General features: G+C 40.9%; 1 protein-coding gene across 3 annotated transcripts in view; it reads left to right on the top strand.

The window, feature by feature from the left end:
* The window catches only part of FMN1 (formin 1), a 467,756-nt gene that overhangs the window by 218,834 nt on the left and 228,055 nt on the right, over window positions 1-20,867 (top strand). For all 3 annotated transcript variants that reach the window (XM_070378266.1, XM_070378268.1, XM_070378267.1), the window contains 2 exons: window positions 2,515-3,281; window positions 10,526-10,676. In XM_070378266.1, coding sequence (XP_070234367.1) covers window positions 2,515-3,281; window positions 10,526-10,676 — 918 coding nt within the window. The remainder of the gene's footprint in view (window positions 1-2,514; window positions 3,282-10,525; window positions 10,677-20,867) is intronic.

Below are 20,867 nucleotides of genomic sequence, written 5' to 3'. Positions count from 1 at the left end.
GCAGCAAAGAGACAAAACAATACCATTGTATTATTACTACCATAAGTAGTAACACCACTGGTAGTAATACCATTAATACTACCATTGTAGCAAACTTCTATATTTCCTCTGGTGTTCCAGAGACTCCTCTCTGGTTTTACATATATTCACTCATGTACTTCTCATAACCTTGTGAGGTTCTGTTATTACCCCCAATGTCTGTATGAGAAAAATGATATTCAGAGAGGTTAAGGAGCCTAGCCAATTTGGAGGAGCCTACCCACTACACTAAGCAGATGAATTACAGAGCCATCAAAATGGTCTGTATAGATGTGTTCACCAGATTCAGCCAACTTAAAAGATCATTGGTTGAGAGGTGGGAAATGGGAGAGGTGGGGACCTTTGGGTAGATATCATCCAGTTGTGTGAGAGAAGAAAGTTTCCTTTTGGAGCTTGTCTTTGTAACTCTTTCATATTATTAAGAAGGTGAAGATTGTGTAAAAGTATTGGCTCATCAACATTATCTGACTGTTGGGACTTCCCTGGTGGTCTAGTGGCTAAGACTCTGCTCTCCCAATGAAGGGGGCCTGGGTTCAATTCCTGGTCAGGAAACTAGATCCCACATACCACAGCTAAGAGTTCATGTGCTACAACTAAAGATCCTACATGCTACAGCTAAGACCCGGTGCAGCCAAATAAATAATGAATATTATCTGACTGTTCACCTTCTTAGGTGAACAAGTTAGGAACAACATTCAACATTTAGTTTGCTATGGCAGAACTAAAGTAGGCACTAAAATGAAATTTAAATATTGGTGATAATTTAGGATGGTAATCAGGGCTGAAATATGGGTGGAGGTAGGCGGGAGAGGGAGATGGAGATGGGTAGGATGTCCAAACAAAGATGATCTTGATCACATAGTTGAATGAAGCGTGAAGTTCCTTTCAGATAGTAGAACTCATGAAAGATTGGATGGACTTTTGTATTTGTATTTGTATTTTTGTTTTTGTATTTGTAGTACATCGTTCCTCCTGACTGCTGAAGCTTTCCTCGTTTTATGCCTATGACTCCACGAAGATGGCATTGTTTGGAAATTTTTAAGAATGATTAGAAATCTATTCATCTCCTTCCTCTAATATTATCCTTAGCAACAGTAACGCTTACTCAGAACTAATGTTCCAAACAATGCCACCTTTTCTTGTGTCATGACCTTGACAGACTAGGCCATTGAAAATATTTCTTCACCTTTTTAATGTAAGATATAACTGTACTTTTATATCCTTTGGTGTTCTAGATATTTGTGGACTACGTCTTATAAGCCATAATGAAGGCTCTTGGGACAGTGACTGAATATAACTATTACAGTGGTTTTTATCCATCCATCTCATCAGTACCATGTATTTGCTGTTCTAGCTGCTGCTGCTGCTGCTGCTGCTAAGTCGCTTCAGTCGTGTCCGACTCTGTGCGACCCCATAGACGGCAGCCCACCAGGCTCCCCCGTCCCTGGGATTCTCCAGGCAAGAACACTGGAGTGGGTTGCCATTTCCTTCTCTAGCTGCTGGGGTACACAGATAAAGACACAGATACTGGCCCTGATTTCTTCTTTTGGAGTTTTCTGTCTGATTGGGGAAGAAAGAAGTTAAATAGGTTCACCAGAAATACTTAATTACTATTAAATTGAATTTTAGAAAAACTAATAAACTTGTAAATGATTGCATCCCAGTTAACTGTAAACGGCTAAATAATTTCGAATGCTGGGAAATGGACTAGTTAAGAACCAAGAGTATGCTAGTTTGTGCTGGTAAGTGAAAAGTAATGGATTCAAGGCATTGACATAACTGAAAAGATAAGCATTAAAAAGACAGGTATCCTATAAAATACTTTAAAATATAGAGTATCTTAATAGGTTCATTTTCTTTGCACTTAAATTGTTTTTTTTTTAATTACTATATTATGGATGATTATAAACAGACACAAATACTGATCATGGGCAGCTTTGATAAGGAAACTTTAAAAAAAAAAAAAAAGAGCACATGTATCATAACTTCCTCCTGAGTTTTTTCTTTCTGCTGTGTTGTTTTGGAAACTCCAGAGGGGAGACATTCTATGGATGACCGTAAGAGTATCAGCTCCTAGCCAAAAGGATCTCCAGACCTTTTTTGTTCTTTTTCTCAAACCAAAAGTAATGAAAGGTATATTCAGTCATGTTCAAATCTTTATTAAAAGTTTTCTTTTGCATTTGATATTAAAACCAGTAGAAGTTCTTAGATGACTGTTTTACTTTTATCCTTAATCCATGGTTATTGTTGCCTGTGAGCTCAGATTGGATGAAATTATGTTTTTACTCCAGCTATTTAAATCCTGGGAAAATTCATAAGGTGAAATTTACACTCATTCTCAGAAGAATGAGTCTTGTCTTTCCATATCTGTGCGGCCTTATGCTTTGGTGGTATGGGGATGCTATTCAATATTTTATTTCTGATCACTGATCTTTTATAAATTTTTTGCTTCCTTTCCCATTGATATCTCTACAGGCTCAGTTTGAACTTCAAGCCTTTCACATCCGGGGTGAGCATGCAGCAATAACAGCAAGACTAGAAGAAACCATTGAGAATCTCAAACACGAGATAGAACACCGATGGCAAGGAGGATGCGAAGAGATGAGAGATGTATGTGTCTCCACGGATGATGACTGCCCTCCAAAGACTTTCAGAAATGTGTGCATCCAGACAGACAGAGAGACTTTCCTCAAACCCTGCGAAGGTGAAGGCAAGACAACCAGAAGTAACCAAATAATACCTAAAAAACTGAACATCTCCTCTTTAAGCCAACTCTCTCCCCCAAATGACAACAAAGACACCTGTGTACCACCTGCGGAAGGCAGCTCACTGAATCAGCAGAAAACAACTCCTTCCCCTCCCCCTCCTCCTCCTGCCCCACCACTACCAGCACCCATCCCTCCCCCGCCCCCCCTCCAACCTGGACTTGGACCTTTGCCACCAGCACCTCCACCGCCACCTGTGAATACTGGACCGCCACCACCTCCCCCACCTCCTCTGCCTCCAAGTGCTGGACCTCCCCCTCCTCCTCCTCCCCCGCCTCCCCCTCCTTCTCTCCCTCTGCCCAACAACGGGGGTCCTCCTCCTGCTCCAGCACCCCCAGGACTCGCACCCCCACCTCCGCCTGGACTCTTCTTCGGAGTTGGCCCTTCTTCTGGCCAGTGTCCTCGGAAGCCAGCCATTGAACCCAGTTGTCCAATGAAGCCTCTGTACTGGACTAGGATACAAATAAGTGATAAGAGGTAAATTCAACTCCCTGGTCCATTCTCAGCTTGTGAGTTTGCAGGGTTTTGCACAGGTGATGTTGTATTCTTATGCGTTCAGTGTCTTTGCAGTGTGGCACTCATTCTCAAACATGGTAGCGAATGCCTTGGATAAATGAGACTAGAATGCTTTGGGAAGAATGTCCCCACCAGGTCTTCTCTGTTTTCTCTATGGACTGATAACTGGGAGAAATGACATATTCTATGTCAGACCCTTCTTAAAGGCATATATTCATTTGCTAGATTAGAGAAGAGCCCAGAGCTATGTTAGGGTTTCCTCCTGTATCCCTGAAATTAGTGAAAAATCATAAAGACACTGAGCCTGAGTCTATACTTCAGGTTCACTGAAGATTTTTAGAACATCTGTCTTGTTTTAGGATAGTATCATCAGCCCTATGATGTGTATATTCAACAAGTAGGTGTAATTTTTCATTTTGTATTCAAAGAACCAGACATAGCTGAGTCATTAACTCTTCAAATCAGTTCAGTTCAGTTCAGTTGCTCAGTTGTGTCTGACTCTTTGCGACCACATGAACTGCAGCATGCCAGGCCTCCGTGTCCATCACCAACTCCTAGAGTTTACTCAAACTCACGTCCATTGAGTCGGTGATGCCATGCAACCATCTCATCCTCTGTTGTCCCCTTCTCCTCCCACCTTTAATCTTTCCCAGCATCACAGTCTTTTCAAATGAGTCAGTTCTTCATATCAGGTGAAGTTTCAGCTTCAGCATCAGTCCTTCCAATGAATACTGAGGACTGATCTCCTTTAGGATGGACTGGTTGGATATCCTTGCAGTCCAAGGGATTCTCAAGAGTCTTCTCCAACACCACACTTCAAAAGCATCAATTCTTCGGCGCTTAGCTTTCTTTATAGTCCAACTCTCACATCCATAAATGACTACTGGAAAAACCATGAATAGCTTTGACTATATGGACTTCTGTTGACAAAGTAATGTCTCTGCTTTTTAATATGCTGTCTAGGTTGGTCATAACCTTTCTTCCAAAGAGCAAGTGTCTTTTAATTTCATGGCTGCAGTCACCATCTGCAGTGGTTTTGGAGCCCAGAAAAATAAAGTCTGCCACTGTTTCTCCATCTATTTGCCATGAAGTGATGGGACCAGATGCCATCATCTTAGTTTTCTGAATGTTGAGTTTAGAGGGGAGTATTAAAATATCAATTCTCTCTGCTTGAACTCTGGTACCCCTCGCCACTGAGCGCCCTCGCATTTTTATACTTTGTTGCCCTTTAGAGAAAGTGCCAATGGATAGGTAGCTAAAAAGCATCTTCGGTTTGTATAGGTTGTTATGGTGGGTCTGTAAGGCAGCAAGAGATGCTTGCTTGAAAATTCCCACTCAGACAGATCTGATTGGATTTCTTCTGCCTCATTTTGGAGCCCATCAGGAGGACAATAAGAAAGATACTGAGTGGCTTCTTGACTATTCTTTAGGTGTGAAGTTCATTTGTTGGCAAAGAACAGCAAATATAGAATAGATTTTCACACTTAAATTTTTGAACTTATTCCCCAAATTATAAAATTTTTCTATTTCTGTAACATTCTGCTTAGAAACGGCAGGATAGTGAACAAAATAACATGCAATTCGGTGAGCAAGTAGATGGAAATCACTCTGGGCGGGATGGGGCACACCTTGATACTAGCATATGGTGAACCAAGTTGATTGTGTACTTTGTATTTAGCCCCTTTCCTCTCATCAAAAAATAAGAGCCACGAATGTATTTTTTTTAATGTTAATACTCTATATTTAAACTTCCCAAATGAATGATTAAAAAACCATGAAATAGTCCTGAAATAGCTCCTACCATTAACCAGTGTACTAGCTAGCATTCCTCTTTTCCCACTCAAGGCTCAGCTGACATTTCCTAAGAAACTATTTCTCAGAATATTTGGAGCCATGTTCCCTTATTAGTGTTCTCAAATTAATGTGCAGTCATTCCAGGGTGATGAAGCTCACCCATCAGCCCTGGCATGGTGTGTTCTGGGGGCACAGAGAGCTGTTCCACACTTGGGTCTCCCTAACCTGCCTCAGCTTCATTCCCATAAGACTTCATGAGCAAATAATAGCCTGGACCATATCAGTGGCGTAATAGTAACAACTAGGAGATGTGAGTCCTTCACTGTTTAAGACAACAAAGACAAGCTGGAGGTAATCATTGCATTTTTTCTGTCCTTCTATAGTTGGACATTTTGAGAGAGAAAACAGTTGAATGCTCAAGCTCTTATCAGCTTCGCCATAAATCTAGGGCTTCAGTTTTGTTATGAGTTGAATTGCTTCCCCCCAAATTGATTTACTAATGGCCTTGACCCCTCCCCCTTCCCTCAGACTGTGACCTTACTTGTAAATAGGCGTGTTGAAGATGTAATTAGGTAGGTTAAGATGAGCTCAGGCTGGAGTAGGACCGACCTCTAATCCAAAACGACCGACTTTCTTATAAAATGGGGAAATGTGGACACTGCCGGCTGCAGAGGAAGAATTGGCCTATGGAGTTTGAAGTCCTGCTGCTACCAGCAGGTCCATTTTGAGCTAAATGAAAAGTTAGATAAATGTACCCACTTTCCTGACCTGGGACTTAAGGAAATCCCTGCTTGGTGAACATGTCAGCTTTGAGCCTGAGTTCTAGGCACAGGGGTTTAGTCTCTTATTATGGGTCCCTCAAAATATCTTTGTACCTCAGAGCATGACTACATCTTTTAAATTAAAATGGTCTGAAGATGCTGTGTACTACTCATTATGGACAGAAGTAAAATTATTTGGGATCGTTCTTTGGAAAGAGGTGCTATTTTGTATCACCAGAGGAGTAAGTACTTCATAATATACATGATAAATTTTGATCTTGGTCTTCTGAGGAATTAGGAATAAAAAATGAATTTTCTCTATTATATACACACTGCCTCTCCTCCAGCTAATGGGATTTTAAACTTTCACTGTTTTGCTTTCTTTGATGTCTGTTTTCTGTTTCTAGAGTAGGGAAAAGCCATTTATTTTATTTTTTTAAAGAAAAACACTCATCCAGCCACCTTTTTGGGCTTCCTCATAAGTACCTTCTTAATGAGAAAGCATCTTTCCTCTCCCTCTGCCCTCTTCCTGCTCCACCCTCCTTCCTGCTTATGCCGGCATGCTTCCCTGCTCCATTATTTCTCCCCTCACCTCCTCCTCCTTCTGCCTTCCTCTTCCTCTTCTTTTGAGCTAAAATTGATTCAGTGGTCAGGAAAAAGTTGACCATGATGGCAGATGGTCCATTGTGAGCAGCTCCTTGTTACTGTCCCACCAACCCAGTTGCCTGCAACCTGCTGAGAAGTGGTATTCCAAAATTCTGTGATTCATTTTTGCAAATGCCTTTTCCCATGGACATAATGTTGGAAATGGTCATGAGGTGCTCAACGTGGCTTCCAAAGCCAATTTACTTCAGTATATGAGTGAGGTACCGCCCTCATCATGCTGACCTGAACTCAGAGTCCTTGGAGCTGGGGCCAGATGGTACAGGTGCAGGAGATGGGGGGATGGGTCTGAATAATCTTCCTTGTGCATGACGTCACCTCCCTCTTGGCACCCTCTCCTTAGCTTCCCAGACCTTGCTGAGGCCCTGCCCAGCAGCTCTGAGGCAGCATGCTCCAAAATTTCCTGGTTGTCTTCTCCCACCAAGAACCCCTTTGCCAAGAGCAGCTGAGAAAAGCATTTAACATTAAAGGTATTCATGTTTTGAACTCAAGTTGAGTGAGTGTGGGCAGGAGTGGTGCTGAGGAAGGAGCACACACACATGCATGTACCTCACTGGGAATATGCTAGCCCTCGGGTGACGATTTCACAGGTACTCACTATCTGTTATACAACTTACATATGTCACATATATATTCTTAAATGCCTCAAATATTACGTTAGAGAAATGGTAATCAGATCAGATCAGTCGCTCAGTCGCGTCCGACTCTTTGCGACCCCATGAATCACAGCACGCCAGGCCTCCCTGTCTATCACCAACTCCCGGAGTTCACTCAGACTCATGTCCATCGAGTCAGTGATGCCATGCAGCCATCTCATCCTCTGTCGTCCCCTTCTCCTGCCCCCAATCCCTCCCAGCATCAGAGTCTTTTCCAATGAGTCAACTCTTCGCATGAGGTGGCCAAAGTACTGGAATTTCAGCTTTAGCATCATTCCTTCCAAAGAAATCCCAGGGCTGATCTCCTTCAGAATGGACTAGTTGGATCTCCTTGCAGTCCAAGGGACTCTCAAGAGTCTTCTCCAACACCACAGTTCAAAAGCATCAATTCTTCGGCGCTCAGCCTTCTTCACAGTCCAACTCTCACATCCATACGTGACCACAGGAAAACCATAGCCTTGACTAGACGAACCTTTTTGGCAAAGTAATGTCTCTGCTGTTGAATATGCTATCAGGTTGGTCATAACTTTTCTTCCAAGGAGTAAGCATCTTTTAATTTCATGGCTGCAGTCACCATCTGCAGTGATTTTGGAGCCCAGAAAAATAAAGTCTGACACTGTTTCCACTGTTTCCCCATCTATTTCCCATGAAGTGGTGGGACTGGATGCCATAATCTTCATTTTCTGAATGTTGAGCTTTAAGCCAAATTTTTCACTCCCCACTTTCACTTTCATCAAGAGGCTTTTTAGTTCCTCTTCACTTTCTGCCATAAGGGTGGTGCCATCTGCATATCTGAGGTTATTTATATTTCTCCCAGCAATCTTGATTCCAGCTTGTGTTTCTTCCAGTCCAGCAATTCTCATGATGTACTCTGCATATAAGTTAAATAAACAGGGTGACAATATACAGCCTTGATGTACTCCTTTTCCTATTTGGAACCAGTCTGTTGTTCCATGTCCAGTTCTAACTGTTACTTCCTGACCTGCATACAAATTTCTCAAGAGGCAGATCAGGTGGTCTGGTATTCCCATCTCTTTCAGAATTTTCCACAGTTTATTGTGATCCACACAGTCAAAGGCTTTGGTATAGTCAATAAAGCAGAAATAGATGTTTTACTGGAACTCTCTTGCTTTTTCCATGATCCAGCAGATGTTGGCAATTTGATCTCTGGTTCCTCTGCCTTTTCTAAAACCAGCTGAACATCAGGAAGTTCACGGTTCACATATTGCTGAAGCCTGGCTTGGAGAATTTTGAGCATTACTTACTAGCGTGTGAGATGAGTGCAATTGTGCAGTAGTTTGAGCATTCTTTGGCATTGCCTTTCTTTGGGATTGGAATGAAAACTGACCTTTTCCAGTCCTGTGGCCACTGCTGAGTTTTCCAAATTTGCTGGCATATTGAGTGCAGCACTTTCACAGCATCATCTTTCAGGATTTGGAATAGCTCAATTGGAATTCTATCACCTCCACTAGCTTTGTTCATAGTGATGCTTTCTAAGGCCCACTTGACTTCACATTCCAGGATGTCTGGCTCTAGGTCAGTGATCACACCATCGTGATTATCTGGGTCATGAAGCTCTTTTTTGTACAGTTCTTCTGTGTATTCTTGCCATCTCTTCTTAATATCTTCTGCTTCTGTTAGGTCCATACCATTTCTGTCCTTTATCGAGCCCATCTTTGCATGAAATGTTCCTTTGGTATCTCTGATTTTCTTGAAGAGATCTGTAGTCTTTCCCATTCTATTGTTTTCCTCTATTTCTTTGCATTGATCGCTGAAGAAGGCTTTCTTATCTCTTCTTGCTATTCTTTGGAACTCTGCATTCAGATGTTTCTATCTTTCTTTTTCTCCTTTGCTTTTCGCTTCTCTTCTTTTCACAGCTATTTGTAATAGGAAAACACAAAAAGTGGAGAAAAGCAAATGTTCAGTTTTGTTATGGGCAAGAAGCCAAATGTCATATTTCACAGGAAAGGCAGACACACAGCAAAATGTGAACAGTCAGGCCTGAAAAGACAGTGTTGCCAACAGTTTCAAATGCAAAAAAAATTGTCATTTCGTATCAAAAAACTGTACGGACCACACTATGTAATAGTAGTTTCTTTCCTTTTCATTCACTGGGAAGATAGATATTGAAACAAAAATAAGTATTTGTAGATATTATGGATCATAACAAACATGCACATTTGATGTGTCTATTTGATGTGTAGATAAGACTTTGTTGTAAACTGTCTTTGGGCATTAAAAGTGTTTAAAAATAAGGTGAGAAAGTAAGTTGAGAAAGTAAGTTAAGGAAGTATATATTTAGAAAATATGTTCTGACTAAAAGGAGCCTGAATAGTAATCCATCTAAGGCCATTCTCAGAGGCAGTTCTTTTGAACTTGATTTCCCATATCTTCTTTCCTCCCTTTGTTTCAAAACTAGGCTGTATCTGTTTTTAGAGAGAGAAAAAAGCAAACAAACAAAACAGTCTCCACATGGGTGCTTTAGCTGATCTCCGTAGGGGCTGGTGCAATGGCATTGTTTGTTTTCATTAATACTACTGTTGAGATAGTGTATTTTAAACCAAATATTCTAAATGAGCACAGCCATATTCATATATATATATATATATATATATATATATGAATTTATATACGTATTTGAGTCCTGTACTTAGTTGATGTGAGCTAAACCCGAAAACCATATTTGAAATAAATAGAAAAAAATCTACAAGAGGATAAATCCTCACTTTATCACTCCATTTTCATTATATTTGGGAATTGTCCCATGGAATGTCTCAGAATGGTGGCTCAGATGGTAAAGAATCTGCCTGCAATGCAGGAGACCATGGTTCAGTCCCAGGGAACAGGAAGATCCCCTAGAGAAGGAAATGGCCGCCCATTCCAGTATTCTTGCTTGGAAAATCCCATGGACACAGGAGCCTGGCGGGCTACAGTCTGTGGGGTCACAAAGAGTGGCAAAGGACTGAGCGACTAACACTTTCCCTTTCCCTTCACTTGCAGCCTTTATACGATGCCCATTTTACCCATCGTGAAAATGCCACAGACTGAGGGAGGGGCAGCTCACACACCCCAGGCGCTCTGGCCCCACGGGGTTTCTCTGGTTCTTTCTCGAAACAACATGTACTTGCACAAGGACCATTCTGTTTTGGAAACCTCTGTTTGCTTTAATGCTTTGTAGTATATTTTGATTTAAAAATGTATAATCATAAAAAGCTTTTCTTCAAGCTTCATTAGAGTTTTTAAAGGAGTTAAAAAATGAATTAAGGATGTCACTGTATTCTGTTCTCTTTTCTTTGGTTCTTACGTTTAACTTGCCATTTTCTCTTTTAAGCCAAAATTCTACGCCAACTTTATGGGATTCCTTAGAAGAACCTGATATTCGGGATACTAGTGAATTTGAGTATTTATTCTCCAAAGACACACCTCAGCAGAAGAAAAAACCTCTCTCAGAGACCTATGAGAAAAAAAACAAGGTCAAAAAGGTATTGCCTGGCTATAGTAATCATAACTATATCACTGTTTTTTGTCCTAATGGGGTTTCATTATGTGCTACTGGTTTGCTTTCCCTCTGTTTTCAAAAAAATGTTTTGGAAGGTTTTGAGTCACAGATGACATCAAGGAGCCAATATTTTGAGAAATCTGTACTTACTATTTTGGTCATATTGTCTGAATTTTCAAACTGTTTTCTTAATCTGAACTTTTTTCCAGCCATTAATTCTATTAAAAAAAAAAAAAAAACTAATTTAGTGAAAAGTGGTCTGTAGGCTATGTGGAAAATATGCCTTACTTGTTTATAAATTCATTCATTGAACAACTATTTATTGAGAGTGTATTTGTGCTAGATTTTGTTTTAGGCCCATGCTATCCAGTAGGGTATTCCTTAGCCACATGTGACAAGGTTAAGTCATAACATTAGATAAATTTAAATATTTGGTTCTTCAAGTGGCATTTGCCACTTCTCAGTTTTATTCTTCTGGCTAGTTGTTACCATACAGCAGATTAAAGAGCATTTTTGCTTTTATAGAAAGTTCTATTGGATAGCACTGTCTGAGCACCTGGGTATGTTGGTGAAAAAACAAAACAGATTATATTAACAGTCAACATAAAAAACAAAACAGATTATATTGCCTTGCCCTGTGCAGATTATATTAACAATCAACATCAAAAACAAAACATTATATGAACAATCAACATCAAAAACAAACATTATATTAATAATCAACATCAAAAGCAAAAAGTCAAGTCATGTGATAAGAGCAGCATAAGGAGGATCATCTTTGGGAGGAGTGGGAGGATGGGTTACAGGTTTGAATACAGCATGTTCAGAGTAGTCTTCATGGAGAAGGTGACCTCTGAGCAGGCTTGAGGGCTAAAAATCTGAGGCCATGAGCCACCCATCAGAGAGCAAGACCAAGCAGGCAGACAGGTGTGGAGCCGAGTGACCAGTGTGCCTTGCACTGACTGTGTGACCCAAGTCAAAGGCCCTTCACTTGCCTCGCCCCGCTATCCATATTGTTCTAAGAAAGAATCAAGTGAGGTCGCCTACACAGCGTGCCACCACGATGCCTGGCACCCAGTCAGCCCCCAACTGGTGATTGCTGCCCTCGTTTTGCCACTGTTGCTGCCACTGCTGCTCTCTCTCTGCCTTTGTGTTGTGATGACAACATAGATGGTGTTGAGGAAAATCAGTTGGCCCATGACCAGTGTGCGTTTGAGCTGCACGGGTCCACTTGGGTGTGGATATTTTTCAGTAGTAAATAATATAGTCCTAAACAGTCCATGGTTGGCTGACTCTAAGCTATATGCAAATTAACTCCTTAGTTGTTCAAGGGTCAGCTTTGCAGTACTTGGTTCTGCTGTTGATTTATGATGTGATTTGGGCAGCTTGTCTCCCTTCTTCAGGCCATATTTTCCCTTCTCTTTAAGACAGGATTAACAATATCTGAGTCTACCTGAGCTATCAGGTTGTTGTGAAATTCAAATCTAAGAGGATTGGCAGAAGTGTTTTCAAAGTGTGTAATGTCGAATGAGAGTTTCATCAACTCTTCATTCTTAAATTATACACTGAGGTGCATGCATTGGTTGGTATCTCAAATACCATTATGATTGAGAAATCTGCTATGCCTCATAATGGGGGAAATGGCAAAAGTCTGAATGTAATTTTCTGTTTAATCAAGTCAGATTGGACCACTGACTTGAATTATACATGAAAATCATGATCAAAGTTTTTTACCTCTTAAGTTTGATGGGATTTTTTGTTTTGTTTGATGGAATTTATCAGTTTTCCTGATAAAAAATGTGATCCCAATTATAATTAAATATCAGAACAAATCTTTTAAGAGGACACATGGCATGAAACAACTTAGTTACAGGCAAGAAGTCAAATGATAGAGTATGAAATATATACATGTGCGGTTAGAATCCTATGACGTGTAAATAATGTGCTTTGCAGGCCAGCTTGCTTTTTAAGTGCCGTCTATAGGAACGGAAGACTACTTTTTCTATACAAAGGGCAGAACCAGAATCTCTGTATTCCAAAGGTGAAATCTTATTGCCTCTTCCAGGAAGTTTTCTCTGACCATCCAGGAAATCCACTGAATGTTTTCTTACCCAATATCATATAAAATTTACTTTTGTTCTCTTCTTCTTTTAAGATTGCTGTTACTCATTGTGTTTTCCTCTCTCTGGATGCTTGATTACATGTTATTTATTCATAAAGCTAATTCTTTCTATTTGGGTGAATGAGAATTTTTAAAGCATTGAAGCATTTGTTTTTGAAACATGAAAGCATTATTTTTTTAGTTTATTCTTATTTCTTATAATTGGTTGCCTCGTCAACAAAGGATTTTCACTAAGGCAGTTAATACTTGATGTGTTTGTTTTTCTGAGGGGTAAAATATCCTTCATTCAAGCTCTTTACTCTTTCTGAACAGTGAGGTTGCTGTTACCCCCAAAGAATCTGTGCACATGTGAAGTCACTATTTTTTCTTTAAAGGTAGGTCTACTGGGCTTTCTTGGTGGCTTAGTTGCAAAGAATCCACTTGCCAAGTAGGAGACATGGTTGATCACTAGGTTGGGAAGAGCTCCTGGAGAAGGAAATGGCAACCCACTCCAGTATTTTGGCCTGGGAAGTCCCATGGACAGAAGAGCCTGGTGGGCTACAGTCCATGAGGTTGCAGAGTTGCATACAACTTGGCGACTAAACAATAAAATGACTACAGGGTTTTGATGGTCTTGAGGCTGCCTGAAGTCTGCAGTGAACTTGTGTCCCACCTTAGAGCTGAGATATTCTAAGTTTTAAAGAAAATAATGAGTCAATGCCAGAAAACTCTGAACCTGCCTGTTATACGCCTTCCCTCTGTGCCCATGACCAGATTTCCAACATTAAGATGGATCCCTCAGTCTCTTCTGAAAGTCAGATTTTTTTTTTTTTTTTCTCTGAGAATGAAGATGAAAGTGAATTTTAGCAATTGTGAGCAACTGGGACTTTGAGTACTGGAGGCCAGCTTTGTTAGCCTAACCACAGAATGGTTCTCATACAATATGACCAGGAAACACTTGCCAAATATATCTTTTTATGGTGACCAAAGGTGGAGTATATGTTGGAGTTTTAAGAATTCAGCATTCTGAACCTCGGCCTCTCGGACTGTGCTAGACAGAGACATCTACGTGAGCATCTCTTAAGTAGAGCTGGTTTGCATCCGTCTATGTATCCCACATTTTTAGTTGAGAACTGTTCAAATTGTCATGGTTCTGGTAAACTCAGATATGAGTTTCTACTTCCATCTTTTATAACAGTTCCCACCACTGGCAGTAGTTTTAAGTAAACAGATACATAGCTTCTTTTCTTTTCTTTTTGATACATATCTTCTTAAACTGGGCCAGGATCCTGTTTTCTAATTAGACACAGTCCAAGAATTAGAAGGAGCCTTCCTGATCAGCTAATTCAGTACCTTCATTTTGGCCCATAAGAAACGAGATCTAGAAAGATAAAGATGACTTCTAGGGTTTGTACGCTTTTCACAGGAAGTCATCGATAATGATAGAACCTTGAGAGGATGTAGAAGAGCCTCAGTATGTGCCTCCACTTTTCCTTAATTTAAACAGTAATTTGCCATACTTAAAGATGATAGATTTTACTAGAGTAATTGATTTTGACATTTATAAATGAGAATAACCATTGTTAGAATCATCAACAAGATACAGCTACAGTTGTGCAAATCTAAAATGTGTCCTACATGGTAAAATTATCCAGAGTTTTCTTCAGGGTCTTTCAATAAGAATCCAAATCTTTGAATAAAAAGACACTTTAGGTATAAGTCCAACTATAAAAGAATATGGAGAATTGGAACTGTTTTCCTTTGACCCTAACTATGACAAATTCTTAATTGCATACTCAGACATGAGCCTTCCTCATTTGTGACCTGAGACCATTGTGCCCTGACAAACGTAACATTTACCAAATTGAGAACCAGAGCTCAAAACATCATCTCTTGTCTGTACCACTAATGCTTAATACCACCTCCTATTTTTTTGCTCTCGGATAGCTTTCAGGGCAAGTTGTATAACTTGTACACACTAATTCTTTCTCTACAAAATAGGGAATAACAACCCTTCAGGGTTGTTCTGAGGATAAAATGAAATCATGATTGTGAAAGTACTTTTAAGTATTCTCTAGAAATGTAATAATCTCTTAGTTTATGAACAAATATGAAAACTTTGCAAAGAAATTCTTGAACATCACTGATTCCCGCAACCTTGTAGAGCAGGGGTCCCTAACCTCCGGGATCTAATGCCTGATGATCTGAGGTGGAACTAATGTAATAATAATAGAAATAGAGTGCACAATAAATGTGATGTGCTTGAATTATTCCAAGCCCCACCCCTCCCCAGTCCATGGAAAAATTGTCTTCCATGAAACCAGGTCCCTTGTGCCAAAAAGGTTGGGAACCACTGTTAGAGGGCCTTCAAATCTAAGTGTGTCCATTCCTGAAACTTTGCAAATGGTCATCTCTAGATCATTCCTGTTCTTCAGTATTTGTGGAAGAATTCCACAGCTTCCTTTAATGGCTCATACTACAGACATCTAGTAGTTCATCTTACAGTGGTTGGTATGTCTTTTTGCACTGTGAAGTAAGAGTTTTCACCGTCAGTACACCCATATTTATACTCTCTCTAAGTTACATGTATTCTGGGGAAAGGCAGGTCAGCATCTTGACAAGGAGCCAGAAACCTGCTTTCATCGTCTGAGATTCTTTGTCCTGGTGCCTGTCAGAGAAGTAGCTGCCCCGATAAACTTTCCAATTGCTCTCTAAACTTGCCCAGCAGCATTCAGAAAATTAGCGTGACCTGCCAGTGTTCTTCCTCTGTCGAAATGGCACGATCTTACTTTGAATTAGGAATAATGTTCGTGCCTGTTCCCTCCTCTGTAAGATACATAAAAATCATTCCTCTCCCTTGGCCATTTTAATAGCGATTTCTTAAGAATTAATGAGATAGTGGCTATTCCCTGATCATTGGTGGGGGTGATGGTGTAGGGAGGGGTGGTGATGGTCCCTCAGATGCTTGTCTGTTGAAACTTCTTGGAGCCAAAAGCTTTCAGTTGTAATTGGGTCACTTTGGCCAGGATTGTAGCTGTAACTCTCAAATCCCAGACTTGGTGTCTCAGTTTAGTAGGGAGGGGAGAAGAGTGGAAGGAGAACATCATTTGGAATTCTGAACGTAAATTTATAGGGTTTTCATAACCTGTTGCCTTCCAAGTTTATATAATTTCAGCTTTTGTGTACAAAGATAATTTCTCTGGACCGCCTTGGTAAGGTATGTGCATTATTCCCCGTCCCCCTCCGCCCAGGAATGGGAATGCATTTGCCCAGCCCTTTCTATTTCTCATGTGTTTGAAAAATGAGCAGTGAGGTTAGGGGTTATCATCTATAGCAGTGAGTGAAATCACTTGCCCGTGTGTCGATTACACCAATATATGACCTTGAGGTCATTAGAGCTATGTCCAGATTCTTTGAGTGATACCTGGAATGATCTGGGCTTTCCTGTTCTTCGGTTTAAAGATCTCTGACTGGCCAAATGTACTGAAAGCAAACTGGAGCTTCTATTCCGTGGCAAGCACCAGCTTACAAAAATTCTGTCTTGTAAATTTTATTTGGAAATAAGACAGCCCAGAAAGTTAAGCTGTACTTTTACTTTATTTACTTATTTTTTTTTAATGGTTGTTAGAACTTGTCAAGTATGGATATCAATGATTCTTTCAGAATGTTGAATTTGAGTATTATTCTTGGAGTTCAGCTATGTTTCTCTTGTTGGCTGTTAAACAGTAACTTAATCTGGATTTATACCTCAAGCCAGCTCGAGGATTGTAGGGTGTTCAGTTCCTACCCACACCACAAGAGGGCACCTTCGAATGCTGAGCTCCAGAGCTAAAGTGGCTTCTGTCCTAGAGCCGGGGCAGTAGAACCTACAGGAAAGTTAACTGCCCCTCAGCACTACCTTTCTTCTTGTTAAATTTCTTTATTTTGGACCATGAGGCCAGATTTTACAGCAAATTATCCACTCAAAGTATTGGGAGCCAAATGCATACTAGAAAGACTTATAGGTATTAGTAGAATAGAAATCATTAGTAGGCACAGTTCCAGTACTTAGAATGAATGACAGCAGTATAAAAATTTATGAAGTATTAGATTTAGCCCCTTTGAGACTGATCCTGGGATCACCTTCTTTCCCCCCGCCACCCGCTGCCACACACACAGAGTTCTTTACATTGTCCATACCTAAAGGGAGTGAAGATGTATTTGAATATGGACTCAGGGTTCTCTGATTGGAAAATAAAGAAATTGATTAGATGTTACAAGATGTACTATGAGAGAACACTTCTAAATATCTGTTTTGTTTTTTTTTTTAAGTATGTTATCCTTTATTCCTAGTAGAGTAAAATTTTTGAAATCTCACCTGTATTTTTCTGGACCTCATTCATTTGTACTTAACACATTTATATTTATACTTAGACCTTTTCTAAGATTGTAACTGGCTGGAGCTAGACAGTGGTTTGAGAATGAGTATTAGTGAAGGGACTTTGATGGTGTCAGTGACTTCTCTGGCCTCCAGTGCTAAGCTAGAAGTATGTGAGGAAATAACAAGAATGAGCAAAGATCTTATATGTGTGTTTAAGTCACAAACCCAAGTCACATGGATGCTTGCAAAACTGAACACATAAATGCTTTGCAAAGTATACATATCTCTGATATAGTCAAAGGTCAAAACAGCCCCCATGCCACATGCACACACGTGTACACGTTCATAAATATGTGCTTAACATGGACAGAAGCCTTAATAATCTAGTATTTATGTAGAATCTTTCAAGCGAAGGTGACAAGATTTCAATAGCAATAATAATGGTTAATGCTCCTAGCATTTTTTAACTTATCCAGTTGTCATAAGAACCCAGTGAGATCGTTCTATGATTATTCCCATTTTGTAGGTGAGGAAGCTGGAGTTTAGAGGTTTATGTAACCTGCCCATCATCACACAGCTCTGAAGTGGCAAGGAAATGAATCCACCAACCATCCCACAACCTGTGCTCTTAATTACTTGACGAAAGGTCTGTTGGTCTGAATTTAACGACAAGTGCTGACTTTATATTCACTTGGAGAAGCCTGAATTGTATTTTCTGGTCCTTGTTTTGTGAAAAGAGTGCTGGCTTTGTTGTCTATAGGCCTGGTTTCTACTTATGGCTCTGAACTTAGCCAACTATGGAATCTCGGGCAAATTCTTTAACTTCTCTGGGTCTTAGGTCTTTCATCTATCAAAAGATAAACTTTGATTAGATAAATTCCAAAGATATGGTCATTACTTTTCCTTTGCAGATGGGGACACTCAAGAGTCACCAACTTTTGTTTTATTTATTAGAGGGCAAATGGACAGATGGAAAAGACCCTGATGCTGGAAAAGATTGAAGGCAGGAGGAGAAGGGGGCGACAGAGGATGAGATGGTTGGATGGCATCACTGACTCAATGGACATGAATCTGAGCAAACTCGGGGAGATGGTGAAAGACAGGGAAGCCTGGCATGCTGCAGTCCATGGGGTCGCAAAGAGTGACCTTCAAGTGACACATGACTGAGTGACTGAACAAGACAAAGGCATGTGATTCAACATGTTTGTGCTCAGACCCATAGATCAAACTGCCTGACACCATAAGCACCATGTTGTATGAGCCACAGGTATATGGGAGCTCAGGGAATAATTGTTAGGGTTTTAATAATCCCCTAATTTTAAAAGGGGCCTTTCTGGGTGGTTCAGTGGTAAAGAATCAGCTTGCCAATGCAGGAGACATGGTTCGATCCCTGGGTTGGGCAGATCCCCTGGAGAAGGATATGGCAAATCTGCTCCAGTGTTCTTGCCTGGAAAATCACGTGGACAGAGGAGCCTGGCAGGCTAGAGTCCATGGGTTCACGAAGAATCGGGCACGACTAAGCGACTAAACAGCAATGGTCTTAAGAGACAGAAATGTATTGGAGAGTTACTTGAAAATAAAGTTTCTCTGTGTATTGGGGTTTTGAAGGACTGGAAGTCTGATAGGGGAAAACTACAGTGGAAGGGCTCCAGTGGTCTGGTCTTGAAGGTAACTGGTTAGCCACTGTGTCCAGTCATGTAACCTCTCTGGCCTTAGTTTTGATAACTGTCATGGCCTCTGGAGCAGATATTTCGAAAGATGCTTTCCAGATGCAAAGTATCAGATCATACCTGTATGTGGACACCTTCACACATACATTTGAAAGCTGAGTTTGTACAAGTGTGTGAGTAGAATGAAACCACGGATTTGGACCTTGTTTAGTCAGTGAATAACATGGATCGACTCCTCTCAAACACAATGTTTCTTCCCCCAAAGATGAAATATTTCCCTTCTCACACTTGTCTCCACTTAATAAAGAAATCTTTGGTGATGGCAGCCAATGGCTGAGCTGACCAGCTCCTATCAGCTGGTGTGGCCCTCCAGCCTCCCCTCCACCTTCTGATAGAGTTTCTAGGGTACAGAGGCCAAGCCCAGAGTTCAGGTTACACCAGACAAAGCCATCCACGTGTTTCCTAGGACAGTCTGGCTTGACCCCAGGACTGTGGCTACACTTATAATTTTTTATAAAATGCCCTTTGTCCCAGAGCTTGATTTCCTTTAGCCTGACCAGATTTCTCTCCAGCTGAGGCTTATTTGCATGGCTGTAAACACAACCCGACAAAGCTCACCAACTGTGATAAAAGCAAAGGAAACCCGAGACCATTGGAAATTCCAAAATCTGCCTTCAGTATCTGAGCCTGACTCACAGTCACGCCTCAGCCCAGGAGGCTGCCAGCATGCGGCAGCTAAAGAAATGTTATTCTGATTGATCTGATTAGGGCAACAAGGTTAGCCATGGTCAATTTACAAAGACAGTTTGAGAAGAAATCATGTGTGTAGGCAAGTTATGGGTCAGCGAGGCCCCTGCCAGAAGTTTTGAAAAGCCATGGCTCTGCCAGGACCATTATCAGATCTCCTCAGTGGGGTACAAATGGGATTGGAAGGCTATGGCCCCTCCAGGGCAATGGATGGCAAAAGGAGTTGGGTTGGGAAGGGCTGGGGAGTGGTGCTTGCTTGTAGCTGATTTCTTTCACTGCCAAGCCCCTTACATGAAGTTCTCTATACCCCATGAAGAGGACTGCCCCAGTCCCTTGTCGCTGGGGAGAGAAGGTGGGGAGGCTGTGGGGCTCTAGATTGACCCACAGGAGCAGCCAGATGGAACCTATTGGGCATTTTGATCCCTTCCTTCACCACAAGAGTGGTTTAATTGGGGTCTGGCTCCAGGCCCTGGTTACTAAATAACCTGAGTCTTAGTGTTTTCATTTTCATTCATTAACTTTTATGCTAGGTACCGTATTAGTCACATTAGACATTTTTCATGTGTAAAATATCCTAGGAGGTGAGAAGGTGGGAGGGCTCTTTAAAAATGGTATAGAGCTGCAAGGACCACGGGGTTAATTCATGACCTAATTATCACATCACTTTTGACTCTCTTGTAGACCATCTTGTACAGCTTCCTTAGTTTACAGCAAACACAAATACTAACTTTTAAACTTCACTTTCAAATGGTTGTGGTGTGCGTATTGGTTCTGAAGATCTTGGATCTTTCAACTCTGGGTGTGGTTCTCTTCCTCCCTGTTCAATTCAGAAACATAAATGAGTGTTACTTACAACCCTAGGCTAAGGTACATTAATTAACAAAGAAAGATGTATTTAAAATGAAGCCAACCAAAAGCCACAGTGCTTGAGCTGGGCCTCATCATAAATAGTTCACTCTGTACTTATAATCATCTTACTAATGGAAAAAATGAGACACGGAGATGGTTGCTTAGAGAATGTAATTCAGAATAGCAGCAAGATGCCGAAAGCATGCGATGTTTAGAATGATTTAGGAAGGCATTGGAGAAACCGGGCCACATGATGTTTTTGTTGTGTTACTTACGCTCTTGGGCTGTGGAGGTCTGTCAAGTTCAGCTGTGTAGGACACAGCCGTTCATTTACCACCAGCGGAAGGGTTGAGCCTCAGAGGCTGAAGGTATGCGGAAAAGAAAGTTAGACTCACAGGCCAGCATAGTAGGTCACACCAGTTGGCTGAGATCTTGGTGTGTGTTTGT

This window comes from Bos mutus, chromosome 10 (assembly GCF_027580195.1).
Source record: "Bos mutus isolate GX-2022 chromosome 10, NWIPB_WYAK_1.1, whole genome shotgun sequence".
Lineage (NCBI taxonomy): Eukaryota > Metazoa > Chordata > Mammalia > Artiodactyla > Bovidae > Bos > Bos mutus.
Note: the sequence above shows the minus strand (reverse complement) of the source record. Positions and strands in the feature narration are given on the sequence as shown.